The 22,083-nt window shown below is 40.0% G+C and overlaps 2 protein-coding genes across 2 annotated transcripts; both read left to right on the forward strand.

Moving 5' to 3' along the window:
* The first annotated feature begins 2,301 nt into the window (after window positions 1–2,301).
* Window positions 2,302–2,913, forward strand: LOC114540190. The gene has a single exon (XM_028560463.1). The coding sequence runs from the start codon at window positions 2,302–2,304 to the stop codon at window positions 2,911–2,913; it is 612 nt and encodes a 203-aa protein (XP_028416264.1).
* A 14,858-nt stretch (window positions 2,914–17,771) lies between these two features.
* Window positions 17,772–21,854, forward strand: LOC114540191. Its single transcript, XM_028560464.1, has one exon. It carries the CDS (start codon window positions 17,772–17,774, stop codon window positions 21,852–21,854), a length of 4,083 nt encoding a protein of 1,360 aa, XP_028416265.1.
* Window positions 21,855–22,083: the final 229 nt, after the last annotated feature.

Raw genomic sequence — 22,083 nt, forward strand, 5'->3', positions numbered from 1 at the left:
ATTTTTTATTGGTTATTTCTACCATTTTAATTTGGTTTTAACCAATTTAATTGGTTGAAACAACCATTTTATATGGTTGCAACCTTTTTTTTTGGTCATTTCAACCATTCAGTTTTTACAGTGTACCCCTCATTCACCCTACTTATCCCCTGATTTCCCTAAAGATTAACTTTGATTTCCAAAGATTAACCGAGCATAAACCCGAACAACATACCCACCCTTTTTCTTTCTTTCCGCTATGAGAAACGAACCATCCTGTTCCTGATACCACGATCTTGTACTTGATAGAGCACGACTTTACCACAAAGCTAACTGGCGATTGTTGGAAGCCTACATAAACTTATTCTCCATAACCTTACCATGTAATATTAATCACGAAAATTTCAATCTAAAACGAGATTCGAACCTTCGACTTTCGACACATGAGACCAACATCTTGACAGTTAGACTACAATTCCTTGTGCTGAAAGGCTATGTTTATTTAATTTACTCTATCCTTTTCACGAAGTTCATAATGAAAAACGGATATGGTAAAATTCGAACCATCGATTTACCACTAGGGGGACCATTGTCTTCACCACTAGACTACAAGATCTTCAGCTGAAGGGCTTTGGGTATTTAATTTACTTTATCTTTTTCACGAAGTTCATAATGAAAAAACGGTCATGGGAAGATTCGACCATCGATTTACCACTTGGGAGACCATTGTCTTCACCACTAGACTACGAGATCATGTGCTACACGGCTACGATTATTTGATTTACTTTATCTTTTTCACGAAGTTCATAATGAAAAACGGTTACGGTAAGATTCGAAACATCGATTTATCACTTGGGGACCATTGTCTTCACCACTAGACTACGAGATCATGTGCTGAACGGCTATGATTATTTGATTTACTTTAACCTTTTCACGAAGTTCATAATGAAAAACGGTTATGGTAAGTTTCGAACCATCGATTTACCACTTGGGAGATCATTGTCTTCACCACTAGCCTACGAGATCATTTGCTGAACGGCTATGATTATGTGATTTACTTTAACCTTTTCACGAAGTTCATAATGGAAAAACGGTTATGGTAAGATTCGAATAATCGATTTACCACTTGGGAGACCATTGTCTTCTCCACTAGACTACGAGATCATGTGCTGAACGGCTATGATTATTTAATTTACTTTAGCCTTTTCACGAAGGACATAGTGAAAAACGGACATGCCTGGACACGAACCCCAAGTTTGAAACATGGGAGAGCATTGCGTTCACCACTAGACCGGCAGAACTTCGGGAGAATCACTACACTGTTTTAATTTAATTTAATTTTTTTATTTTACACAACCTTTTTTCGAAGGATTTTACGTAAGTTTATATACGTTTGCTTTGATGATGATGATTTTTATTTTGTCTAAAACGCACAAACCTGAATCTTATTCGTGGCTTTAACCTAATAATATCAACATTTGTGCTGAAGCTAAAATATCACAGGCATGGAGTCCATTGAGAAAAGGAGCAGCGTTATTTCGCCATGAGCTAGTTATATGCGGCCCAGGTGAAGCAAATGGTTACGGTGCGATTGTTTTGTATTTTTAATGAAGTCAAGTCTGATTTCACAGGTCACAAATTAAAATTTGAGGAAAATGGTAATTCAGATTCATTAGAATCTTTCAACATTTGCCACTTATTTCATAGCTAAAATTGTACTCCAAATCTCCAACATAACGCAACAGATATTAAATAACTCTACTTCTCTTAAACTGCGTTTAGACGGTACCATCCGCTCGTCACAACAACTTCGTTTCCATGTAGCGTAGACCTAAGATCCTATAAGACACAGTCACTGTCGGTCACAGCACGGCTACCATCCCCAGTCTGATTTATTTATATCAATTTCTTTCTTATATTACATCCCGTCAATTACGTATCATAATCACTTAATCATCATGTTCCTCTAGCAAATTGTAGTTACAAGATTATGTATTGCGACATGCATTATTTACGCAATCATTTTGATCGCGCGCCACACTTTCCTCTCTCATTAGTTTTGGTCCCGAAAACGTTAAAAGTTGATACAGAAACTACGATCAAAATCTCCCGATTCCTGACCAGGACAAACTAACCTGGACTAACTAACTTTCCCTGCTCAGTAGGCATAAAGTAAGTTTTAGATGATCGTGATGGACCATGAACTCTCGACCTGTTTCTGATCGATCTAATTTTATAATTTACGCCTAGTCTTCCTAAAATAGTGTGAGGTCCAAGCCATTTGGGACCGAATTTCCACTCCTTTGGCCGCCTAAGCCATACATGCTCAAGCCATACAAAATCAAGTTTCCTGCTGACCCAGCAAGTCCGACGAAGCAAGGAGTCCTCGGAAAGATCGCGAAAGTTTATGATCCTCTCGGGTTGATTTCGCCCATTACTCTGCAAGGGAAGTTCGTCTATCGCGAGTGTTGTGATGCGAAGGTCCCCTGGGACGCCAAACTGCCTCGAAAGTTAGAAGCTAGATGGACGGCGTGGCAGAAAAGCCTACCAGAGAACGTGACCGCGCCAAGGAGTCTAGCGAAGTTCCAGGAGCTAATTGAAGATATCAGATTACACACATTCGGTGATGCGAGTATTCAAGGAGTGGGAGCAACGGTGATAGCCGTGGTCCAACAAGCTAGTGGCACAACGCAAGGCTTCGTTGCTGCAATGTCGCGGTTAGCCAAGAAAAACCTTACAATACCCTGCTTGTATGTCGTATCAGCACACATGGCAGCCAACCTCGTTGACAACGTCCGAGAGGCATTGGAAGGATTCCCAGTGAGCCAGGTATTCGGATGGTTAGATAGTACCGTGGCCTTACACTGGATCAAGGGAAATGGAGAGTTGAAACAATTCGTGGGAAATGAAGTTCAAATCATTATTTCTCGCTAGTGTTCTCTGTGCATACTGTAGTTCTTTGCTTGTTAGTTCATATTGCAACTGTTCCAAACCCCGTAGTTGGGATCGGGATGTTTGCGCCACATTCTGCGGATCTTTGGATAATTGACTCGCTTCAATTGAAGGCGATTTTCTCCTTCCTAATATAACGATAGAATGAGAGTCTAAGATTGAAACGGTGACAGCGGTACACTAAATATAATCGATTTCACATTTCAGCATCTCTCATAATGTCAAAGCGGGCACGCTGCGGAGAAACGAGAAATTTTCGTGTTCTCAATAATTGTGGTTTTTCTCAACTTCTATAATATAGGTTTAAAATCATACATTTTCTTTGCTGGGGGCGTAATTAGTTACTACGATAAAAGTATACTAGGGAAACATAACTTACTTGCAAGAAACATTTGACCGCGTCACAACAGCAGGATAAAAAGTTTTCGATAAATCCGGCTTTAAAAACTTCACAGAAGCCGAGGAGGTTCGTGAACACAACAGAGGGGCTGCCAAATCTATTACGATTAATATTATTCTTGTATAAAGTGACAATTTTTTGAGCTTTTTTCAAAAATTTTACTCAAAGGCGACCTTCAAAAAGTAAAAGTTATCTCGAAAGAACTTTTAGGTACCCAGGGGAATGGGACGAGTAAACAATCGACAATGAATTTTAATCAAGACGCAAAGTAAGTGAAGGCGGGAAAATCAAAAAGCGATGACACAAAACAAAAGGTTTAAAACATTCCTTCTTACGCGTGTTTGCAAGAATTTTTCCGGCAAATTCAGCTTCGAGCTTTATTTTGCTCGACGAAACTCGACTTAGCACGTTAATCAACTCTTTAACAGTGAAGATTTTGAGGTATTTGTTTTCATGTCGCGATCGGTATCATCAGGACTAAAAATGTATTCAAATTCAGTTTCGTCTTTACTCGTGCAGCCCGCCATGTTAGACGTTTTTCGAACCTCAGTGGGGGGTCTGTGCATCACACATGTTTCACGCGATTATCAGGCATTTCTCCGCCCTATCTTATAAGTTAGTTCAGTTTATCTTTTAATCGTTTAACACCAAGGTCTTTCACCCAGCCACACGCGAAAAAGTTAAAGAATCAGAGATGTAGAAGTGGAACGAGGTTTGAACTACAATATAGTTGCAGATAATTTTAGGAATTGTATGTTCGGCTAGTCTTTTTGGTTTGAGACCAAAAATTAAATATACTCGGAAAAAGTTGCTGTAAAAAAGTTTTGCACGGGATGTGGAAATACCGAAAATTTAAGCATAGGCGTAGAGTATGGGGGGGGGGGCTGAGGAGCTGGAGCCCCCCGAGAAATCTTACTGGGGGGGCTCAGCCTCCCTAGAAATTTTCCAGAAAGTAATAATTGCATGAGAGCAATGTTGAATCTTTATAAATATATACTCTGTTGTCCGGGAAAGCCTTTGCGGTCTTTGAACGTCTTGCGGCGGAGACGAAAGAAGATTTTACAGCCCTAACGAAGGCGCTAACGGAGGCTTTTGGGGGTGATGAGAACGGCAAACATCTCGCGATGATGGCATTCCGCAACGGAATACGAAAGCCAGACGAAGACACCAAAGTATTCGCCTACAACCTTGAAGCGCTATTGAGACGTGCGATGCCTAATATCGAAAAGGGGGATAAAGATACGCTTCTCAAGCAACAATTTGTCGAAGGAGTATCTGTAGAGTTAAAGAGGCAATTACTGCTACGACCGACCCTCTCTTACGAGGATACAGTCGCGGCGGGGCAACAACTGGATTTAGCGGGTCAGATTTCATCGATCCAAACAATCAATGAAGTGATTGCGAGCGGCGGTACGAATCGTGCAGCCGCCGGAAGAGCGGCGGAATGAATAGTCGACAGTGCCAAAGTGAGACCCACTGCTTTGTTTGTGGACAAATAGGACATTTCGCGCGGGAATGCCAATTTTGGTTCCAATCCCCCTTTACTCGCCAAGGGCATCCAAGAAACGACCAGGGGCCAACCCGCTTCTAGGTCGGGGGTTAGCCCAGTACAACGCGGCCTTGCCAGTACATTGCGTCGAGCCTACAGCGGTCTTCATAAAGGCGCGATTAGGCGAACATGAACGAAAGTGTTTAGTGGACACAGGTTCAACAGTGTCGTTAAAGCCATGTTCCTTGAGGGCAAGAGGGATCGGTGAGGAAGACCTGCAGGTTTCGGGATCAACGGACCTGCAAGTTCAATCGCGTGCCGATTTCTTAAAGTCGGGGAGATGGTCGTAAACATAGCGGGCTCGAAGCTTTCGTGAAGAACGGGGGAAACAGAGTGAATGGTCGAGACAACGCCACCAACGGTGAATAAACTAAGCGTTCTGATCGAAAGTTATTCGGACATTTTTGTGAACGGACCGAGTGATCCATTAGGTCTAACCAACCCGGCGGAACACGCGATTGATACGGGGGATAGTCGCCCGGTGAAGCAAAGGCCTTATCGGATCCCCGTTTATTTGAACAAAGTCGTGAACAAGCAGGTAGCTGATATGTTAGAAAGAGGACTAATTCAACCTAGCAACAGTCCTTGGGCCTCACCAATCGTGTTAGCACCAAAGAAAAACGGTGATTATCGATTTTGTGTTGACTTTCAGCGTGTTAATTCGGTAACCAAGAGGGATGCGCAACCAATGCCCCGTATCGACATCCTAGACCAGTTGGGGGGTGCTCGTCATTTCAGTACTCTAGATCTCGCCTCCGAGTATTGGCAGGTACCCTTGAGGCAGGTCTTGTCTTCATTGATGACATAATCATTTTTTCCGAGACATGGGAGGAGCACCAGCTAATTTTAAATCACGTATTTGGTCGTATTCGCGCGGCAGGTTGAAAATCAAACGGGAGAAGTGGCAGTTCGCCCCCAAGAATCAGTCAAATTCCTTGGTCACATCGTATCGGTGCGAGGGACCGAGCCTGACTCATCGAAGGTTAAAGCGGTGCGAGACTTTACAACTCCGCCTTCCCTTACCGAGGTTCGGGCATTCATCGGCATGGCATCCTACTATCGAAGGTTTATAAAGAATTTCGCAGACATCGCCAAGCCCTTGCATGACTTGACCAAAGGTAGCCAAGCAGAATTCAACTGGACGCCATCGGCGGACAGGTCGTTCAATGAGCTAAAGAGCCGTTTGTGTACAACACCAATACTGTCTCTGCCAGATTTCTCAGCTCCATTCGTTGTATGCACGGACGCTAGCGATTAGGGACTCGGTGCTGTCTTGTCAGCCGGCATTGTTGGCGGCCGTATTTGCTCGGTAGCCGTTCGAGATTGTAACAGATCACCAATGTTTGACGTGGCTGCAGGGGCTGAAGGAACCTAAGGGCCGTCTTGCCCGATGGATACTCGCCCTGCAGGAATACGAGTTTGAAATCAAGTATCGACCGGGTAAACACTAAACAACACGATAACGCCGATACTCTTTCAAGGTCTCCTCGAGGGTCACCCACCCCTGTAACACGATAACGACGTCGCTACAAGCAGTTATGGGCGCAACTGGAGCTGAGGGACGGTATCCTGCATCGTCGGGTAGACGAGGGAACTCCCACAGAGCAGTCGGTATTGGTGGTCCACTTAAAATGCGCCCCGACCTTTAAAGCTTTCCCACAAGGATCCGAGCTCCGGACATATGGGGGTTAATCGTTGCGTCGAGCGCCTGCAAGTACGCTACTACTGGCCCGGAATGGCCTCAGAAGTGCAACTGTGGATCGCGGAGTGTGAAATGTGCGAGCGCCGCAAGTCCCCAGTCATACGGCGAAAATCACCTATGAGGAGTATAGAAGTGGGTCACCCAATGGAATAATGGGCGATGGATATCTTGGGTCGACTGCCCCTTACGGCGAGGGGAAAGGGTGGTGTAATATATGTAATCGGGGGTATAATTAGTAGGGGTTAGGTGACAGGGGTATGATTGGCAAGGAATATGATTAGGTGTAATATGAGACACGCGATATAAAAAATCATGTGTGTGAGCAGTGAGATATTGTAATAATAAAGAGGTCTGTTGTTAATACTGTGGTTGGTTTAGTAGCGTATATTACAATAGCAACCGAAGTTGGTCACCGGTGTCGTTTCGATGTGCTGATTCATATGCGCATTTGTTTACATTTTTTAAAGTTGAAAATCTCAAATTCCTGTGGTTCGATTTTTGAAATTCTTCGCAGGAATAAATGCTAGTATGTAAACTAAAAATCGGCTGTATCGACCCCTTGCGACCCCACACCATTTTCAAGATATTCAGTTTTGAATGTACGGTACCTGTTTTGACACTTGCTACAGTAGCGCATTATATCCATGTACTGATGTACCATGTAGCCTCAAATGATGTACCCAAATTTATGACGTGCTGGGAGCCTGTTCAATCTTGCATGTTGATTCTGAATTACTGGCTTCAAGTGCTTTAAGAAATTGATGCAAATGGTTGTTTTGTCATCTGTAGCTAAAATGGGCTTCATTACCCACTTCCTTGGTATCATATATCAATACAATACACCTCCCACTGCTCTGATAATGGTGGTTATTAAAATTCCTATATATAATAATTGTTGTCTCCTATAATTGGTACTTGCATTTATTTACAGAACATTATCTATATCAAAAATGATTGAATTTATAATAGAAATTAATTTACATTTTTTGCAGTTATTGGTGTATATATAATATAAATATTTCTATGAGAAAGTGGAATACATGTTGCCCACTGTATTTTTTTATTGAAAGATGAAAATTGAATTGATAAAATTGTTTAAGTCAATGAATAACAAGAATTCTGGGCTCAATTATCCCTCTCATGTCACATATAGACATATATATCACAAATGTAAATGCAAATGTTGCATTAGATGAGGTTGGTCAGCAGGCCGCAAAGCATAATGGCTATGGGCTTCGAATTGCACGTGCGCTCTCAGTAACACGCCGACCGTTATGAAATGAACATCTCTCGGCTGAAACAAGATGGCGCTTAGCGGAGGCCCTTAAGCCGATTCTCATTACGATTCTCCACTCCGAGTTACACTCCCCCTAATTAAGTGGTCTAGCTACGGCCCTGAATACATTATGATAACTGCAGTCTACAGGGTGTGTCAAAAAAGCTGCAATCACTTAAAATTTATATAGTGGATTCGTTCAAAATCGTAGGCCCCTGGGGATTATTAAGGTTGCAGTTTTTTTGATACACCCTGTATACTACAATAATTGTTCATGCATGGCTTCGTACGGCCCTGGATACAATATCGTAACTATTTGAACAATGCCAATGCCGTAATGTTTAAAGAAAGTAAACTGAATACCCAGTCTGTCTCTCGAGATACCTATATCCTTGCTTCTTGCATTGGCGTGCCGAAGTAGCGCTGAAGCATTTTTGTAAACAGCGGAAAAGAAATGACAGAACTGAGATGGGGAAAACTGGAAAATGGTAAAACGCGGAAGCGGAAAAAGGGCAAAACGCAGAAGAAAAGGTAGAAACCAGAAAAAGGGTAAAACTCAGAAAAAGGGTAGAAGGCGGAGAGAGGGTAAAACGCAGAAAAAAGGGTGAAAGCGCAGAAAAAGGCAAAGTGACGCGGTAAAAGGGTTAAAAGGCGCTGTTACGCTATGCAAATTTCCTTGCAGCTTGCAACAATTTCACTACTCCTGAAAAAAGAAAATGAAAATACAAGCTCATTAAGAGGAAATATTTTTCTACGTCGCGTAATATGTATATGCTCAAAACCTCAGTTTATATCTTCATGCAACAGCACTAAAATTTTAAACATTAAAAATGTTTTGCAAACCTGAAAAGTATCTATAAAGTATGTTTACTGTATAATCTAAAAAAAATATTGTGAAAATGAAAAGATTTCTCGGAATACGCCGGGAAGAAAACGCCAAGCACTTGAATCGAAGTTAATTTTGTATTCATTTCAGTGCATGAGAATGGCGTTGACATTTATAACATTGTTGATAGCCGCATTATATTTTGAAATAACTCTTGTCGTTTGGTGATTTGCAATCACCAAATACAGTTCAAAGCTTAGTTGTTGTTTTGAGCGTTTCCCCGCCAAAATACACCACATAATAAAAAATCTCCTCTTAAAAATAGTTATTAAGGGAGCTGTCATCAATTCCACCCGGGAGGGGCCGGAAGGAAACATGAAAATTTAAAAAAAGATTTCACAACCCGGCATCAGCTTAACTATGATTTCATAGCCCTTCCAAATATATTCTTTTGGTTTCATAGCCCATCTTACATAAGTACAAAAAGAAGCATTCATACCACCAACACTGGAGAAAACAATTTTCAAACCTTGGATTCTGTTCATCTTCGATTTTACATTTTCCTGCAACAAAATATTCAAACATTGCCAAAATGTTAAACACTATTTAAACATGCAAGTAATTGAAAGGTTTGTCAGTGTACTCACATATATATACTGAGCTTCTCCATGACCAGACAGATCTGCCAGATCGTGTGACCTGCACAAGGTTTCCAATATCATCAGAGTCTTCATTATCATCAGTTTTGCTCTTAGAACTTTTCATATTAGCAGTTTTTGTTTAATTCTGCTATGTTGTCATAATTCTAAGTGCTAAATGCACCTTGAATGGCTTGAAATAACAAAATTTGATATCGCTCCGATAGTAATCTGGTATTGTGTAGCTGGGCCTGGGGCCTAAACTTTATGTAACAGTTTTTTGCATTATTTAGGTAGAAATATACTTGGTTTGCGAAAACAGAAAGTCTCTCACACACCCTAATGTTGGCCTTTATTGGAGTAGGAGTTACAGTCTGCAAGTAGACTTGTGCATATTGGGAATTAAGTCTCATCAAAATATATTGAAGAGGGGAGAAGCTGGATGGCTACAAATTTATAGTAATCGTGTTTGACCAGATGGCCAAGTACAAGAAAACATTGAGTGCAAACTTGAAAAAGTTTCATAGCCCATCATTATTTTTAAAATGTTTTCATAGCCCCACAAAATTTTCACAAATAGTTTCATAGCCTACCACTTTTCCTTCCGGCCCCCTCCCGGGTGGAATTGATGACAGCTCCCTAACTCAACATATTTATTACGGAAAGGCAAAGTATGTTTTTGATCGATGCCAATATTTTTAAGCTAATAATGATCTGGGGCCGGTTGTATCAAGCGCGTTTAGCTTAGACGGTGGATAAGCTCAAAATAGGAAGCAAGTCTATCGTTTTATTCAACAAGCAAACTAAATGTTTTTAATCTTAATACAAAGATACGGTTTACAACTACATATTAATTGCATAAAATTCAAGTTCACCCATTCAAGAGAGATGTAAGAGTGTTGTTGACTTATCCACAGTTTAAGCTAAACGGGCTTGATACAACCGGCCCCCGTAAAAATTTCATATTATCTATATATCAATCTATTACTATCTGAAGGATAGATATCTCTTAAAAAAAATAATTTCGAATTTTTTCTGCAAAAACTTTCAACCGCGCGAAAAACAAATGCCACATTCATAAGCAAAATGCTTCGTATTAATATCGGCACATAAAAAGCTTGATGTTTAAAACTGGTGCCATAGATTTTTGTCAGACGTAACCAACCTGACGATATTGTCCCGCTATGTAAATTTCGAGTTTCATAATTATTCGTGTCTTCACAGTCAATGAAGTCAAAATATTAGCATAGCGGGACAAATCGTCAGGCTGGCTACGCGCTCTACTGTCGTTACCGCTATTGAAGTGTTGCTAAAATTTGCATCTAACTATGCTATAACTTTGCATCGGGTATATTAATTTGCCCAATACGATTACCCCTTTGAAAGCGGGTAGAGGGTCCTTCGTTCAAAGAACAATTTAGATCACCCCTTTGAAAGCTGGTAGAGGGTCCTTCGTTCAAAGAACAATTTAGACATCTTTCTTCCCTCTCTTCGTTCAAACAAGCGACAAACTGTTTCACCAAATACCACTTAGGATCATCCACAGTAATCACAGATGATTGCTGACCCTTTTTCATTTCATCAACCACCTTTTCCGCGGCGAGAAATTCCTGAAGTGCTATATGTAAAAAGCAAAAGAAGTTCCAACGCTTGTCAGGAAGTTTGTTAAAGAAGCCACAATTAGCTAGCTTGTCAAATTCATCACCAGTAGTTCTTCGGAAAGCGAATCTCCCTTCACTAATGCCATCTTTTGCAACCTGTCTTAGCAATTTCAAGTCGATATTAACGAGTTCTTTGGGTGAAGGGGAGGTAGGGTAATCAATTGGTCCGGGTTGCAGCTTTTGTTCTGGATGGCGTGTATCTATTAGTACTTTAACTATTCTTTTACATATTTCAGTCAACATTTTTTGAACATTTGGAATATTATTAATGTCACCGTTTTCTTCCAATGTTGAACAAACAATATTACTAATTAACGGTACATAGCACAAGCTTAGCAGTTCGGGAGATTTTACTATATAATTCCACATGATTTTACGGGTGTTTTTATCATCCATACAAAATTTTGAAACGTACGCCCTAATTTCTATATCTGAAAACCCAAGGATCTCCAACGTTCTCTCGAATCCTAGGTTTCCAGGTACTCCTGTAGGACGCGACGTCGCCATTATCGTGACACCTTCAAGTAATCTTCCCTCGACTAACATTCGAAAAAGAGAGAACACTGACATCCTCTTAGACAGCGCACAAGCAATAGATTCTGACTCGTCAACATCCAGTTGGTCTAATCCATCAAAAACAAGAATTACATTTTCTGGATTTGAAATTATAAAATCATAGACAGATTTAAATTCGTCGTATGATAGCCCTTTATCGTAACCCAACATTTCTTGAAAAGTGACGCTTTTGTTTTTCAGGTTGCAACAATGTAGAGTGATTATTATCTTATCACACCAGAAATCGACTTCGTTTTTTTTCCACTGAAGCAAAAGTTCCTTTGTTAACATCGTCTTACCAATTCCGGCTCTCCCTATGACAAGGATCGTTCTCGGGTAGATCTTGTTCCTGACCTCGTTTGGTTTAAATATATCATCTGTGTTGTTTATATTACGCCCAGTCTTAAGTACTAATTTTGGGGTTTTGAGATACCCTTTGTAAATTTTATATCTGTCAAATTCACTTGGAAAAGCGTTCATGTGGTCCTTCTTTTCTTGAATGATAACGTTTGTATATATTTTAAGACTCCGAGGAGAATTTTCATCCAAATGAAAATTCTTCCTCGATTGAGACAAATTTTCAATATTATACGTATCTCGAACTTTATTGACCAATTTTTTAATCTTTTTACGCTTTCCCAACAGGTAAACAATACAAAATTCTTTGTCCGTCATAAAATTCCTGTCACTGTACGCCGAATACCCGATATAAACAAGTTCGAAAACGGTCAGTATTACAAATGTGACATCCGCAGTTGCAACTATTATGACCAAAACTTTAGTTTTTGTGGCATTTCGATTAATACACTCATATTCTAAATTGCGAGTATCATTGGACAAAGAAGTCACCTTTCCTAGCATTTCAGACCCTAAACAGCATTGGTATACTTCCGGAATATTTGCTGAATAAAGTTCGACTGATACAAGTACAAGTAATGGAGTTACACGAACGGCGATAAGATGTGCGAAATAAATCCAAAATGTAGAAAAACAACTTAAACATCCACGCCCAGCTCTTGCATCATTTTGATTTCCGGCTAATAAAATTCTTGCTTGACTCTCCTCGTCACTATTGTTGGAGTTTGACGTACTTGTCGGGCCGTTAAATTTCATAACACGTTTATTTACCAAATACGCATAGATATAACTGAAAACTGAAACGATCGCACGTTTTATGATAATCATATAAAACATATGTTCACTGAATTTGAATTTCCCCTTATAGTTTTCGGAACATTTCATCTTAATATCCTCAGCAGATGGAGTAGGATGCACTCCTTGGCTAGCCTTGGAATTGTAACAATAAAATTTCTTATCAAAATCTAGTTCACTCAACAAGATCATGAACACGAAATCAAGCAACATGAAAATTATGAGAACAACCTGATCGTAGATATTGAAGCTCTTTCGTGATAAAAAGTTGACGCAATTTTGAGCGATGCAATTTTCCATCATGACATCTGCCTAGCAAGGTAAAACAGAAACTTTAACCTCCAAAAAGGGAGAAAAGGGTTTGTGAAAACCTCATTTTGAATGGCTTGTGCAAGCATGAATAACTTTTTTAAAATGAATTTTTATTATATCGAATGAAGTTTTATGTTTTTATTTACAAATTATAAAAATTTCAGATAATTTGATGAAAAATAAGTACACACGCAGATGCGTAAACTTGGGTTATTTTTGTCTCAACTCACTGCTTGCGTGACGGGTAGAGATAAAACGCTGCAACTGAATCGCGGAGACTGAAACGGGGGTAAAACGCTGAAGCGGGGGTAAAACGCTGAAATGGGGATAAAACGCTGGAATGGGGTAAAACGCTGATATGGGGATAAAACGCTGAAATGGGGTTAAAACGCTGAAATGGGATAAAACGCTGAAATGGGGTAAAACGCTGAAATGGCATCACAATGTCAATGCAACAGCCAGTTACATGCACCTCGGCCAGTATTACCACCCCCCCCGAGAATCTCAACAGGTTCCATTACCAAACTGGCTGTCACATTAATTAAAGCTAGAAAACGTGAGCTTTTTACGAGAGTTTGGTACTCATATTTTACGCGTGGGAGAAAAACGTTGCTAACAATTGACCCTTTGCATAATAGACCAACTTTTGATTTAAGCGACAAAAAAGGAGTTTCCGAGAAGAGCACACTAAACTTATAGTAACTTGGTAAGTTTAGCTACAAAATATTGCAAAGTACGAGCTGTGAATATAGCCAAACCGGCGAATTTGGTAAGTGTTATTTACAGTTTTATAAGTTGGTCTGGAGTCTATAAACATTTCAGTTGAGGAGGTTTACTGCTTGTTGTCAGGTCTTACAAAGTCACGTAGGCCACTGGTCGGCTGGTTCTGATGGAATATGAGCGACATTGTTGAGAGAATGTGCGACAGAACTGGCATCTTTAACTGAACTTTTCATTATGTCACTTGCCCATGGTAAAGTCCCTAGGAATGGAGAAAGCAAACGTCGGTCCAGTACAAAAGAAAGATGATCTCATTGAAATCCATAACTATCGTCCAATTTCACTTTTCTATATAATCTCTAAAGTTCTCGAACGTATAATTCACAGACAAGTTTATGATTTAATCAAACCCTCGCTCCATCATCTTCAACATGGTTTCCGTCCAAACAGATCCTGTATAACCCAACTACTGGAAGTACTTCATCATATTGGCAATCATCCGGAATGACAACTGATGTCGTTTACTTAGACTTCTCGAAAGCTTTCGATTCGAAATTCAGTGGCCCATCCAAATCTTATTAAGAAGCTTAGAGATCACGGTATATCTGGCCCTTTGCTCAACTGGCTTTGTTACTACCTTAGCTCAAGGTAACAACGTGTTGTGATCGATGGTTTGTCATCATCCTTTCTTGAAGCTACTTCTGGCATCCCGCAAGGTAGTGTAACTGGCCCATTGTTGTTTATTATCTTTGTAAATGAAATTCCGACTGACGTAACCACTCACAGCAAGACACCTCTCTCCTCCGCAAAGGCTTTTTGCTCTTTTTTTCATTAAAGTATGTAGGTTCATTTATATTTCGCTCATACGATACACTAGATACACTGTTAATGTTCACTTCAAAGAATCCTCTGATCAGCTTAATAAGAGCGCGCAGGCAATGAAAATGGGGGGGGGGGGCGAGTATAGTCACCCCCCAGTTGGATGCCATATTGGGTGTGACATCTGGTGGAGGCTTTCCTCGTTCTCCCGTTTCTCTCGCTCTCCCCCCCCTGTATTTTCATTGCCTGCGCGCTCTTATTACGCTTATCAGAGGATTCTTTCAAGTGAACATTTACAGTCTAGTGTATCGTACGAGCTAAAAATATAAATGAATCTACATACTTTAATGATCTTTTCCGACGACAGTAAATGCTACAGACAAATCACCTCGACTAAAGACGAATATCCACTGCCGTCGGCTGTTGTATTTAACATTAGTAAGCTCTCATTTGTCTTACGGCAGTGAGATTTGGTCCCCCTATGCAAGGGTCATCGCGAGACCTCGTTCTTCTTGAAAGCATTTAAAGACGGGTAACAATTCTTTGTATTCTTCGAGATTAAAAAGTTTTAATTAACTAGCATCTACTGGTTTGAAATTAAAGATCTAACATTTCACTATAAATGCAAATCTGGGGCTACGGAATAGATATAGACGAGTATTTCACTAAACCTTTCCTTCACACCACTCGTTTCAGTTTTTCCGATCTACGTCGACCAACCTTTGTAAATCCTAAACATTTAGATCATTCTACTTCAACAGAATAATTCTACTACAGAACAATTTACCCATTCATATCAAATCATGGAACTCTTACGTTCTATTCAAATCCAAACTTTACACTTATTATTCCCGAGCCGGTGCGGAGCACCGTGCGAGGGTACTAATTCCGCTCGGATATTTATACCCACGATATGCAAATGCGAAATCAAAGTAGTCCGCCATTATGCAATTGACCCACTGAATTCATAGAGATTATAAATAACACTAGAGGAGGCATTGGTATCGGAAACATCAGTCAAAAAAGGGAGCGCGATAATGGGGGGCAAATTCAAGTCCCGGATGCTAAGCTAAGCGCTGATTGGCTAGATCAATGCCTCCTTAGCAACCACGTTAGCAACAATTTTAAAAAAATTATATTCGTTATTTAGGTCGCTTTGCCGGTTTTTTAAGGAAAAACAGTGCTTTTTGAAACTGGTTCTACTAATTTAGACATCCTGAAACGATATTTTAGGCAAAAAAACTTTTAGAAAAAAAAAAACTCGTTAAAAACGACTTATTTTGGCCTCGGACATTGTGAGTGAGTGAACATCCGGGACTTGAATTTGCCCCCCATTAACGCGCTCCCCAATTTCTCCTCGATGACTCCTTTAGTGTGTTATTTATAATCTCTATGACTGAATTGACCTCACGCCATGGACGGTCTTCTACGTTTTACGCATGCGCCAGTGTGAACTACTAAGCTCTTGATTGGTCGAGACAAAAATTTGTATTTTCAAACGTCAATGAATAACTGTCATTTAGCAAAATTTTGATGAAATTTACAAATTATATATATATATATATAATATATATATATATATATAATACATATATATATATATATATATTATATATATAATATATATATATATATATATATATTATATATAATATATATATATATATATATATATAATATAATTATATATATATGTATGGAATATATGTATTTTTACTAAATTAGAGGGAAACTCGAATGATGTCAGGACTTTTCACGATTTAACAAATAACAAGATCAAATTTTCGACCAAATTCACCGTGTGTGATGAACTCGGAATATTTTACACTTGATAATATTTCATCCGGCACACCGGCACAGCTTTAAAAAGTAATTCTTTTGTGGCAAACACAACTTTAATATCCTCAAATTTTTTTCACTATAAATCTCAATGTGTTATGTGATAAACGACATTATAATTTTATTTATAAACTCCGTTTTCATAATGACAAAAAGAAAACAAAATCAAAACATTCCCGTAAAAAAACCAGTCGAAGCGTTTTATGAGACGTCTGATGTTATATTTCATGGCATTTAATAATTAAAATAATTTACCATAACACTGATAATAGATGAGTAACTTAACTTCCAGAAAAAGGTAAGAATTGTTCAAACTGAAAAGAACTAACCTTAATTTATTTGTTTTAATTGTTGATGTTTCCCGCGAAAGGGAATTATTTAGCATAATCTATGCATTTTTTTGTTTTGCGAACACGAGAAAACGGACAGTGAATTCGGATAGTGATGTGATATTGTGAAAAGATAGATGTTGGAAATGACTCGGAAAGAAGTATGAATGTTTAGTACTGTGTATTTGTAATAGTTTGTAAATTCGTTAAATGTCTTGTCTTACGTTTTAGATCGAATAAAATCAACTTAGTTGAATATGAGATTGTCGAGTCATTTTCTCGGACGAATCGGAAGCTAGTAAACTCATGCGACCATAAATTCGATTTCTAAAGTACAATCCGGGTTCTTAAGTTTACTGGCTAATGCATGATGGCAGAAGAAACGCAAGCTGCGAAATTAGAAACTAAGAAAGTCAGGAGAAATGCAAAGGGAGCTTTAACAAGGCGAGGAAATACATTGAACGCGATAATCGAGAGTGGACGCCCCGTAGAAGAAGTACAAGCAGCGCTCGCACTTTTGGAGCAAGAATACAGCAATGTGGAAAGAAAACACGAGGAATATTTAGTACTTGTCGAGGAAGATGAAGAATTCGCTACTGAAGAGCAATGGATTGAAGTATGTCGCGACAAAACTTTAACGCTAACGTTTAAAGCGAAAGATTATATGTCGGTTGCAAAAAACAAACCGGAAGTACAACAAAATGCATCGGAAAATGTCGGAAATCAATCGAGCGAACTAAATCAACCGGAAGTTGTTGCTGTGAACGAAGATACTACGGAAAATATGACGGAAAATGCAACGAATGAAAGTGGAACAACCGTAAAACCACACAAGAAACAAGCACGATAACAACTAGCAGTGAATCCCCTGGCAATATAGTTGAAGGAAATACGTCAGAGAATGTTACCAGAGCAAAAGTTGACGCAGAACGTAAATGTGAATTCAGAATCGAAAAGCCAAAATTGCCCACGTTTAATGGAGATATGAGAGACTATGTAACATTTCGAGCAGATTTCAAGCATGTAATTGAATCCAGATATAGCGATAGAGATTCAATTACTATGTTACGTGCCAGTCTACATGGGAAACCATTAGACCTGATTAAAGGAGTCGGATCAGATTATAAAGCAGCCTGGGCATATCTTGATTCTATCTATGGAGATCCTAGATTTATAGCAGACACAGTCACCCAAGATATTACAAGATTTAAACCACTTCAGAATGGTGAAGATACTCGCTTTTGTGAGCTCGTCCATCTCGTGAATAGAAGCTATAATACCCTTAAAGAAGTAGGACGTCCTTATGACATGAACAATAATCACATGTTGGCTATTATAGAACAGAAGATGTGCGTTGACGATAGGAAGATGTGGGCTCGAGATTTAGAAAGAGAAAAAAAAGAGGCTACATTGGAAAACATCATGTCTTGGATGACGACTGAAATGAAGTCACGAATGAGATCATCGGCGCCTGTTAGAAGTCAAGGTCAGGGAAGAAAGTGGAATGTAAATTATGCGAGTGAAGGCGAAAGATTCAAATGTTGGGTTTGCAAAACGTCAGTTCATTGGGTGGATCAGTGTCCTAAAGTTGAAGCTATGACACCAGCAGCGAGACTCCAATTAATGAAAGAAAACCGTGCATGTTTTGCATGTTTAAAGAAAACAAGCAAGAATCATAAAGCATCAACATGCTCTCGTCGACGCCAATGCTCGGAAAAAGTAGGAAATGAACAATGCAAATCATTTCATCATCATCTCTTGCACATCCCTGGTCAAACGAATCATTGTGGAATTGCCTCTGTGAACAACAACAAAAACGTACTCCTGCCCGTTATTGAAGTTGAAATCTTAGGACAAGAAGGAAATCGTCAAAGAGCAGTTGTGTTATTTGACTCTGGTGCACAGATAAGCCTGATTCGAAAGTCAGTGGCAAAGGATATGAAGCTAAAAGGAAAGGATGTGATGGTCACACTCACCAAAGTTGGAGGAGAAGAAGAAGAGATACGAACAAAGCTTTATAAAGTGCGTCTTCTTTCGCTTGAAGATAACACCATTCACTCCATAAGCGCTGTTGGCATTCCTTGTATTAGTGACAGTATTGAAGCTGTCAGTATTGGAGAATATGCTCAAGAACTGGGGCTTGAAGGAAGAAATCTCATCAGGGGAAGTGGATCGGTTGACATACTGATTGGATGTGATCATGTTAAATTACATGCAGGCGAAATAAGAGAAGCGAAGAATTTGATAGCACGTCATTCGCCGCTTGGTTGGGTCGTGTTTGGGCCAATCACAGGAAGCCAAGGTCAACACAATCGAGTTCTTCATGTTCAAGTATCGACTCCTGTCAATATGACCGAATTTTGGAGCACAGAAGCAATGGGTGTGTCCAGCAAGCCCTGCCAGTGCAACAATGAGAAGCTTAGTCCAGCTGAGCAACTAGAAAAGAAAGTGATAGAGGACTCTTGTAAGAAAGTTGGAAAGCAATGGATGGTATCATACCCATGGAGAAGAGATAGAAATCTTTTACGTGACAATCGAGAACATGCTCTAAAGAAATTAGAAGCAACAGAACGCCGTCTGAAGAAGAATCCAGTGAATGCTGAAAAATACAACGAGCAAATAAACGAAATGACTGAACTAAATTTCGCTAGAAAGTTGTCGAAAGAAGAAGTGAAAAATCACAAAGGTCCTGTTCATTATATCGCTCACAGAGAAGTCTTGAGACCCGATAAAAGAAGCACACCAGTAAGAATCGTCTTCAACTCCTCAGCCAACTATAAAGGTCAATGTTTAAACGATTTTTGGATGAAAGGTCCGGACTTGCTAAATAATTTGTTCGGAGTGGTATTAAGATTTCGAGAAAACGAAGTGGCATTCTGTGCAGACATATCCAAAATGTATCATCGCATTCTAATCCCGAAAGAAGACCAAGATGTTCACAGGTTTCTATGGCGAAATCTAGAAACCGAAAGAGAGCCAGACATCTATGTGAAGAAGGTACTAACATTCGGCGACAAGCCTGCTCCGGCCATGGCACAAATTGTTCTTCGAAAAACCGCAGAGGAAGCAAAAGAAATACACCCAGAAGCTTCGAGAACCCTGTTGGAGAATAGTTATGTTGACGACATCTGGGACTCAGCTCCTACTGAACAGAAAGCAAAGAAGATAACAAAGGAAGTTGACGAAATTCTTGCAACAGGCGGATTCACCGTGAAGGGCTGGTTATCTAATCGTTCAGCAGTTCAAGTAAGCAATTCAGCAGCTCCAAAGAATACGGAATGTATGAAACTACTCGAAACAAATGCCGCTGAGAAAGTACTAGGTCTTATTTGGGACAATAAAAAGGACGTTTTCTCCTTCAAAGTGAATATCAGCCTGTCAACGCTCCAAACAGATAATTCAACCGAATTGGTGACAAAGAAGCTGACAAAGAGAAAAATTCTAAGTCAAATAGCCAGAGTGTTTGACCCTTTCGGATTTGCTGCAGCCTTCATAATTAAGGCTAAAATTGGAATGCAAGATCTTTGGGAAAGAGGAATCGAATGGGATGAAGAACTAACGAAAGCAGATCATGACAAGTGGATGGCGCTATTTGAAGAGATGAAAGAGCTCAATAATGTTACCGTAGTAAGATGCCTTACCCCAATCTGCGTTATCGGCAAACCCACTCTTTGCATTTTTTCGGATGCATCGGAGAAAGCATTTGGAACTTGTGCGTATATAAGATGGCTCCTAAATGATGGTACCTTTGACGTAAGATTTACCGCTGCCAAGTCGAGAGTCGCCCCCTTAAAGCAGTTAACAATTCCGCGATTAGAGCTGCAAGCAGCTGTTCTTGCTTCCCGACTAGGAAAAACAATCTTAGAAGAAACTAGATTTCAATTCGAGAAAGTTATATATTTCGTTGACAGCATGATAGTATTGGCGTGGATACAGTCCCAAGCAAGATCGTACAAGATTTTCGTGTCCACGCGAGTTAGAGAAATTCAAACAAATTCAAATCCGGCACAGTGGAGACATATTCCGGGAGAAGACAACGTAGCTGATGACGTATCTCGAGGTGTGGCGGTTAAAAACCTACAGGATAGATGGCTATCAGGCCCGGACTTTTTACGAAAACCTGAAGAAGAATGGCCACAAAATGCGGTCCAACCAAAGGAAGACGAAGTTAACAAAGAGCGACGCAAACCACAAGCCGTCTGCTCCGTCGATGCAAGCCAGGAACCCATCGATTGCAAAAGGTTTTCAAAATGGCGAAGACTTGTCAGAGTCACAGCTAGAATACAAAGATTGGCAGCGAAAGCGCGTAGCAAACGGGTAGAAAACACGACTAACTCCGCTGGTAATGATGGAATCTTAACTCCAGACGATTTAAGAGCAGCTGAACTTTACTGGATCAAGCGTGCTCAGATAACTGTTCACAAAAGAGTGAAGAATGGAGAATTACGACAATTCAGTCCTTTCATCGATGACGAAGGTGTCCTAAGAGTTGGGGGCCGTGTAGATAAAGCATTGGTGTGCTATGATAACAAGCATCCCGCATTACTACCTTATGAACACTGGATCTCAACTCTTATTACTCGTCATGCACACGAACAAGGACATAGTGGTATTGCTGCAACCGTAGCGAAATTGCGAAGAAATTACTGGATCCTGAAAGCGCATAATCTGGCAAAGAAACTGAAACGACGATGTGTTTTCTGTAAGAGCATGGAGCATAAATTGGAAACTCAACTAATGGCGGAACTTCCACCAACACGATTAACCCCGCAAACCCCTCCCTTTTTCTACACTTCTTGTGATTATTTCGGTCCGTACAAGGTGAAAATCAGCAGAAACAAAACAGATAAGAACTATGGAGTGATATTTACATGCTTGAATTCAAGAGCTATTCATCTTGAGCTAGCCACGGACTATTCGGCAATGGGTTACATGCAAGTGCTAAGAAGATTTTTCTGCATTCGAGGCTGTCCAAAATTAATTCTCAGCGATAACGGAACTCAACTCGTAGGCGTAGCTAGAGAACTGCGTGAAATGATACGACTGAGGATGGGACATCCAGAAATTAAAGGAATACTGCGCAGAAAGAGGAACAACATGGCAATTCATCACACCTTCAGCACCACACCAGAATGGGTGCGCTGAAGCACTTGTAAAAAGTTGTAAACATGGGCTAAAGAAAGCCATTGGGGATCATATCTTATCACCATTTGAATTATACACTTGTCTACTTGAAATTGCTAATCTGGTGAATCAAAGGCCAATAGGGCGTATTCCAAACGATCCCGACGATGGGTCATACTTGTGTCCTAACGACATGTTACTGGGAAGATCGTCATCTACAGTTCCTCAAGGTCCATTTGAATCAACCAAG

This window comes from Dendronephthya gigantea, unplaced genomic scaffold (genome assembly GCF_004324835.1).
Source record: "Dendronephthya gigantea isolate DGI-Jeju-01 unplaced genomic scaffold, DenGig_1.0 000223F, whole genome shotgun sequence".
In the NCBI taxonomy this organism is placed as follows: domain Eukaryota; kingdom Metazoa; phylum Cnidaria; class Anthozoa; order Malacalcyonacea; family Nephtheidae; genus Dendronephthya; species Dendronephthya gigantea.

Bases quoted from the DNA above. Each gene is read 5' to 3' on its own strand.
- LOC114540190 (XM_028560463.1), top strand. From the start codon at position 2,302: ATGCTCAAGCCATACAAAATCAAGTTTCCTGCTGACCCAGCAAGTCCG.
- LOC114540191 (XM_028560464.1), top strand. From the start codon at position 17,772: ATGTTACGTGCCAGTCTACATGGGAAACCATTAGACCTGATTAAAGGA.